We start from the raw sequence: 8,090 nt of genomic DNA on the forward strand, positions 1-8,090 counted from the left end.
TGAAACCAAACTTTCAATCTCTATAACCTCAAAACCAAACGTGTCCAAGTTTCAGTAAAATCTAAAAAAAATCTGAACCTAACCGATTTTCAACCACAATACTCTCAAACCCACAACAAAATCAATCAAAAATTGGAGAGAGAACTTACCTTTTACACGGAAGAGACGAGAACAAAAACAGGAGATGGAAGATGAAGTCTAGGGTTCCGTCGATTTCGTCGCCGACGGAAGGAGCAGGAGAATGGAATACGCCGTAGGAGAGCATGAGCAGTTGATTCGATCAATTTTTCGGTTGATTTCGTCAGATCTAGGGTTATGGACTGATTTGGGGAAATGATGAAATCAGAGTAACAAGGAAGGGCATGGGGGACTAAGGGAAGACCAGAGAAGAAGTAGTGAAGGAAGCAGTGAATGCGGTGGGCTTCATCGTGTTTGTCGGTTCTAGGGTTTTCTTTCAATTTTCAGTTTTAGAAAAGAGGGAGAGACGACAAAGGAAGAGAAAAGAGAAAGGAACGCGCGGGTCTGGTTAAGGATCCGGGTTATAGTGGGTCGAGTTAAATAGTTTAGGTTGGATCCTGTAAATATTTGGTTTTATTAAGGGCAATTTCGATTTTCACCATATTTTTGATTAAAATATATTAAAAAGTATATTGTTTTTAATTGGTGGGATAAAATAGAATAAGCATGGGAGTTACTAGGGCAATCGAGAATAAAGTCCGATTACTTAAGATTTTTATTTTCATCGCATGCTACTTACATCGACACTTGTAGACTCGAATGTAGATTCGTGAGTTGTGTTAAATGATAAATATTTTGGAACATGTAAGATATCCAAATCACGTCTTTAGTACTGTATGAATAGTGAAGTACCTAACTCAAAATATCTAAGCAGTTAACTTTAAAATAGTTCAATTACTTAAATATAGGTTTTCATCGCTTTGGATTGACAACTTATTGACGATGAAAGCATTATTATTATGAGTTTTTCTTTAGATCACCCATTAATATAATGAACAAAACTTAGGCTGAACCTTTAAATTCACCTCTCTTTTTGTTACTAATCAAAATGTTTAAAAAAACCAAAAAAAAAAGCATTCAAGATATCTCCGAGAGAGATAAAAAAAAAATCTACAACAAAAGATTATTTATATTATTATGAGTTTTTCTTTAGATCACCCATTGTATAAAAAGACTTAGGTTGAACCTTCAAATTCACATCTCTTCTTATTACTAATCAAAATGTCACATAGATTAATAATAAAATAGATTAGTTTTATTTAAAAAAATCTGAAATAATTGAAAAAAATAATAACACCAATTTTATTGATGCTAACGCCACTAACTAAATCCTAAACTTTAAATCTAAACCCTAAACCCAAATCCTAAACCCTAAACCCAAACCGTAAACTATAAACCCAAACCATATATCATAAACCCAAACTGTAAACCCTAAACTCAAAATCTATATCCTAAACCTAAATCATAGATTATAAACTCAAACCATATATGCAAACCTAATCCCTACACCCTAAACTCAAATCATAAACCCTGAACCCAAATCCTATATCATAAAGGTTTGGGTTAATGTTGATGTTGTTTCTTTAGGGTTTAAGATTTGAGTTTAGAATCTAGGTTTGGGTTTAGGATCTAGAGTTTGAGTTTAAGGTCTAGGATTTGGGTTTAGAGTTTACGGTTTGGGTTTAGGATTTGGGTTTAAGATATAGGGTTTAGGTTTAGGGTTTAGAGTTTGGGTTTATAATTTAGGGTTTAAGGTTTAGATTTAAGGTTTAGGGTTTATAATTTAAAATTTAGAGTTTAGTTAGTGGTGTTAGCGTCATTAAAATGAGCGTCATTATTTTTTTTCAATTATTTTAGATTTTTTTTTAAAAAATAATATATTTTATTATTAATCTATGTGGCATTTTGATTGGTAATAAAAAGGGAAGTGAATTTAAAATATAATAGATTCGAGATTCAGTTCATGTACTCGTTAAGACGTTTCAGTTTTGAAATTAAATTTTCTTTTTTTTTCTACTTCGTTTTTAGTCTGGTATTTAGTTATAAATTTATAATTAGTGATGTGAAATTGTGAATGCAAGTTTAATTTGATAAAGAAATATTTTTAATATCAACAGTTAGGTACTTACTATTTCCGGAGTAGTTGCTCCATATTAAGTTAGTCCCTTCCTCTCTTTCCTATTAATGATAACTATTGTTTAAACTTAAGACTCTATAGTTTATCATTAATAATCTATAATCTAAAATATAAATAATTTAAAAAATAGGATTTTTTTAATTATATATGAAAATAATATTAAACTAAAAAATACAAGACCATATGAAATGTCTTCTAATTATTTTATTTTATTTTGTACTTAATAATACGTCCATCAAAATAAGAAATATTAAACTTTATGCTAAAATAGTGCAAGAGGAATCGATGCTACAACATAATTTATCCTTTACCCAATATCAAGATATTAGCCATACGGCATACATGGTGGTGACGACTAAACCGACTCTGTAAACTAAACTGAACATGCAGTAAGCAAAAAATTGACCTTGTGCTAAAGTTTTGAGTATTATAGTGAAAATAGAGAAAAATTGACCAGCTATTACACAACATATAAGAAATTGTGTAGTAAGATGTGAAATTCAATATGTTTCAGTTACTCCAACAGTAAACATGAATACATGATAAATGCATTTAGAAATCTAATTAATTAGCAGAATCTTCTGTGATTATTATAATTATCTTATTATGATGAGTGATTAAAGGTGTACGTGGTCCAGAGCTTTGCCAGTTTACCTTTAAGCATACTTTATTACTCTAATTATCATAATACACTGTTGGTTTCGCAAGCTGAGACAACTCGAATTCGAATAAATATCAATTTTGAACGGCGAACCTAATGATAGTGTTTAACTAATAATCATACAATCTTGCGACCCTTAAGCTCGACACTGTATAACATGTTAAGATGGGTATTAAGCATTAACTATTAAATGAAGACTTTTACAACAACAAAAAACTATTAAACGAAGACAATGATGAGAAGGAGAAGGAGAAGGAGAAGACAATGATGTATTTTTTTCTTTATATGTTATTACTATTGTAGATTAATTGTGTTTTTCATTTAATCACGCAAGTATAAATCATATGATGATATATATTTAGCATCAAAAGTATAATTTAGCAGTACAAATTATATGATAATGATATTTGAGTTGCTATTTAGCATGCTAGAACACAAATTTGGCAGTACATACAAAAATGGTATCATCGTCACTTTGAGGCAACCATGTAATGATATACTCCTTCCATTTCAGTTTAATTATTGTTGTAAATTAATTTTTTTGTTTCAAAATAAGTGTCGTTTTAAAATTTTAGTATAAAATTTAATAACAATATTCTCTAATTAATTTTTCTACCGGTTGAAATATGATCAGATGTATAGGCAATAATGTTTTTATTTTGGAAATATGCAAATTAAATACTTTATATGTGTGCATAAATCTAAAATGAAAACTAAAACGAAACGGAAGGAATATTACATTTGTTTTATGTTATATTGTTTTATTAGTTTAATTTTTTTCGTTAACATTTTCTATTATTTAATAAAATAAATGATCAAACAATTTTTCTGTTTCTGAATTTTATTAAAAACCAAAAATGTATACTATTTAAATATGTTTCGATACACATATCTAGCTTGATTTCGTTTTCTATAAGCAAAACCAAAACAAAACAAAACAAAAAACTACATATTAGAAAAATGATTCAAAGACACAAAGCCAACAAACTCAAGCAACAATACCTATAATAGATCCAAGAGAAAATGAACCTGAAGATCGATGAAAAACACAAATGAATTAAAAGCAGTACAACTAAACCACATCACCGAGATGTTCCAACCACTAAACCCAAAAACGTGAAACTGAACCAAAAGTCTCGACCCTAGAAAAAAACAAAAAGTTGATCGCCTCAAAAAAGTTAGAAGACCCAACTATAGGAATAATACGAACACAAACCAGAACAACGCTGATTAGAAACAAAACACATATGGCTCCGAATGGTGATGGACCGCATCGCCTCGTACCGTCGTTAATCGTAACAAAAATAAAATAAAATATATATATGTATAAAAGTTTTTGTTACTATTAGAACCGCACCGCAGTTGTTCTGTAGTTAGGAATCCGAAATCCGAACCGAATCCGAACCGAAAACCCGATCTGTTATCCGATCTGAAATGTAAAAATACCCAAATGGATCTTATAAGATGGTATAAAAAATATCCGAACCTGAAGTGTTATTAACCGAATCCGAACGGGTAACTCGAACGATATATGATTATTTTACGGGTTTTAGGATGGAATACAATTTTGAACCGAACCCGAAGTGTTATTATCCAAATCCGACCCGTACTAATAAAATTTTAGTATGGGACCAATGAACATAAACCCGAAAATCCAAAAAACCCGATCCGAACTCGAACACCCAGGCCTAAATTGCATCATAAAACCCGTAAAATTTGCAGATCAGTGTAAGTATAGACATTTGTAATTATATATGTTAAAGACACAAATATCTATCACTAATATGGTGGAATATTGTTGCACAAAAAGAAATTGTGGAATATTCTGTTTTATCGTGGATTGTTTTTTGAAAACATAAAAGTTGTATTGGAGTTATTCTGCAATAAAATAATAATCCAATTAATGATTTAAAAAGAAAATTAAGCTAAGTACATTTTTAATACTTTAAATATAATTGTAAAATATAGTTTATTAGTTTAGGATGATGTTATTTGTGTACAATCATGTGAATTAAAAAATTATATACGGTAAAAATTCTATGAACTAATAATATTAAAATCATAATATTTTATTAATTTATAAAATTGTCAGTTTAACCATAAAAGTTTATACATTTATTTTAAATATTTTATTAAATTATTTGATATTATTACTATCTTAGAAATATGTATCCGAGAATATAGATGAATTTTATTTGTAATACGATAAAATAAGTTCAAAATACTACATGAGTAAAACACAATGATGAATTTAATAAAAGTATATTTTATTTTTGCAAGTTTTATATATATAACTAGTAGGCCGAAAACATATGTAATTATTATTTTATACTCCTCAATGTGACCATATATTTAGTTAAGGGTATTTCCATGCCATCTAATGATTTATGTCATTGTAGTTCAACTAATTTTAAACTAAATATTTCGTTAATTACTTTATCAAATCTTATATATTAAAACAAAAGTCACAACCTTGATTTATGTGTGATATTTTTTAAAAAAATGACCTAATGGACCTATTCTTAAAAGGTCATGTTACATTTAATCTCTAATCTTATCATTTAAATTTTGGACCTATCGAAAATTTTTATTGGGTTATCAATAATTGGATTTAAACAATAGATGATCCATTGGATTTATAGATAGTATAAATTAAATAGATATAATTTAATGTTGTAATACTATAGCTCTATATATTAATTATTTAAATATTTATCGATGTTAACTTTTTAATTATAAAGATTTTTTTTAAAAAAATAACAAAAGTCATATTATCTAACAATGATTAATCTTTACTACCTTAAACCAATGAAAACAAATTTTAAATTATATAGTTTATTTTAAAAATTAAACAAAAACTAAATGTTTAATTATTTACTCGATAATATAAATCTATAAAGCGAAAAGTTTAATTTTTTAAAAACTTTCTAAATTTGTGAAATGTTATAATATTTTTGAATATGACAATAAAACAATATTTTACTAATCTTTATATATAGAGTTACGATTTTAATAATGAAATAATAATTCGAAAATTTATATATAGAAGAAGATACAAATACATGTGAAAGTTTGAAACAATCTATTCAATGAAAAAAAAAATACCGTAAACTTATTATGTTTTAAAAATTGATAGACACATATATATATTATAATATATAACAATTTAAAATTAAAAACAAAATATTTAAATAAAAATAAATGAAAACAAAAATCTGCGCGGTTGACCGGATCGAGATCTAATACTAATTTAACCACGCGGATCGAGATCTAATACTAATTTATAAAGTTTATACTATATATCAGACGAAACGAATCAAACTAAAAATGAAATCAACACATCTAGTTTATGCTTCATGATAGGCTAAAACTTGTATAATTTGGATTTAGCTGGTCAATTTCGATTAAAAGATTCCATGTTCAATGTTACTCCGTTGACTTTTCCCCTTTCTCAATCCTCATAATCCTTAATTACAAGAAGTGCACGAAACGCCAGAGAAAACATAATCACAAATTCACCCTAATCAATTATTTCCCGCCCAGATTTAACCTTCTTTTTTTTCATTATTCCCATTGTGCCCTCTCCTTTATCCATCTTATCCTCCGAATCGACAGAAAAAAAAAACAGTGACTTTTGATCCAATCCAAAATCTCTTCCGGCGTTTAAAGCTTCAAGTCCAGTGATCAACGGCGGAGTACCAGTGTAGAGACGGCGGCTGTTCATCGGAGAAAAAACCGCAAGCTTCTTCTCCACTCAGAAAGTCGTCGTGATCCTCCGTCTGCTCCATTTTCACAAACTGGAAGAAACTACCGCCGGGAACCGCCGTCGGAGTTACCGTGACGTTGGAGCTACTCTCCTCGTTCAACACGGCGCTCGAGTCGCCGCTGTCCGACGATCCAGCAGCGGCGAAGGAAGAAGCCGCAGCCTTTAATGGAAGAAGATCCCGGAGATCGGTAAAACTCCGGTAATTGAAACTATCCGAATGTTCTAGAAGCTCTGGAGGAGACGACGGCGGTTCTTCTGTGATATTTTCCGGCAGCGAAACTTCTTCCTCCTTGACGGAAAAATCACTCTCCATCGCCACGGCGTTGTTCTCTTCCTCTTCTTCTTCTCCTCCGTTAAGCTTAGACTTCAGTTTACTAATCTGCATGAAAAAGTTTCAATCTTTCAACATAAAGTTTCAATCTTTAAGCAGAAAAAGTTTGAATTTTTGTTACCTCTTGAAGAAGAGATTCATTGTCACTGCGGAGGGAATCAAAGTTATGGCGGAGAGAATCGTACTGGGTTTTAAGAACACCGTAATCTTTCTCAAGCTGTTTTGTCTTCCACCGTGCACGGCGGTTCTGGAACCAAACAGCTACTTGACGAGTTTGAAGACCAAGTTCTTGAGCTAACTTCACTTTCCTCTCAGGCTCAAGCTTGTTCTCTAACTCGAAGTTCTTCTCCAGGGCTTTGACTTGGTTAATGCTTAACCGTCTCTTCTTCTCAGTTTGTCCTCTCTCCTCAGCTATCGCTTCTTCTTCATCCTCATCGTAACCTTCAAGCATCGACCCGTATCTTCTTGGACTCTGCTCATCTGTTTGACGAATTGAGGTAATTTTAAGGTAAAAATTATGAAATTAAGGGCTTGCTAGAAAATTAGCTAAATAAAAAGGTTAAGATTAACAACCTGTAGAAGATGTGTGACATAAAGAGATCAGACCACCCACTGAATCTGAACTTCTTAATCTCTTCATCATCAGATAACACTTAATGAAAGGTCTCTCAAAAATCTTTGTTTACTTTCAAGATTACTACTTGATAATATTGTCTCTCTTGAAACCCACTAACAAAAGTGCAAGCTTTGATGGAAGAGACGAATGCACATAAATCAAGCCAATGGAGAGATTCTATTTAGAGAGAGATTGAGTTCTTTTTCTTATGAACAAGCTTGCTTTCACACTCTCTCTGTTTAAATAAACTCAGCTTGGGTTAGAGTTTAACCATGATTAAGTCAGTAGATATTGTTGGGTATTTTTTGGTAAATAAAATGTTAAACCAAAAATATTCAATATCCTTGATTTCGATTTGAGGGGACCACCGGCTGTACCCAGTTACCTCAAGGCTTCTTCCGGTATCACTGGAACTCGTGCGAGAAAAAATAATTAAAAAACTTTCTTGAGAAAAAAAAACAATGGAGATTGATGGCTCGCCTTACTCTAATCGACTTGGCTCGGCTTAAGCTTTACGTGGAAAGGAATTTCCAGTCCACCCACCACCACTGGGGACTATTT

The 8,090-nt window shown here is 30.8% G+C and overlaps 1 protein-coding gene across 1 annotated transcript; it reads right to left on the reverse strand.

Moving 5' to 3' along the window:
- Nucleotides 1–6,178: 6,178 nt before the first annotated feature.
- On the reverse strand, nucleotides 6,179–7,753 carry LOC106336800 (homeobox-leucine zipper protein ATHB-6-like). The gene is made up of 3 exons (XM_013775741.1): nucleotides 7,487–7,753; nucleotides 7,035–7,393; nucleotides 6,179–6,961 (listed from the first exon to the last, which is right to left on the reverse strand). The coding sequence occupies exons 1-3, from the start codon at nucleotides 7,554–7,556 to the stop codon at nucleotides 6,488–6,490; spliced, it is 903 nt and encodes a 300-aa protein (XP_013631195.1). The 5' UTR covers nucleotides 7,557–7,753; the 3' UTR covers nucleotides 6,179–6,487.
- Nucleotides 7,754–8,090: the final 337 nt, after the last annotated feature.

Source organism: Brassica oleracea, chromosome C4 (assembly GCF_000695525.1).
Source record: "Brassica oleracea var. oleracea cultivar TO1000 chromosome C4, BOL, whole genome shotgun sequence".
Lineage (NCBI taxonomy): Eukaryota > Viridiplantae > Streptophyta > Magnoliopsida > Brassicales > Brassicaceae > Brassica > Brassica oleracea.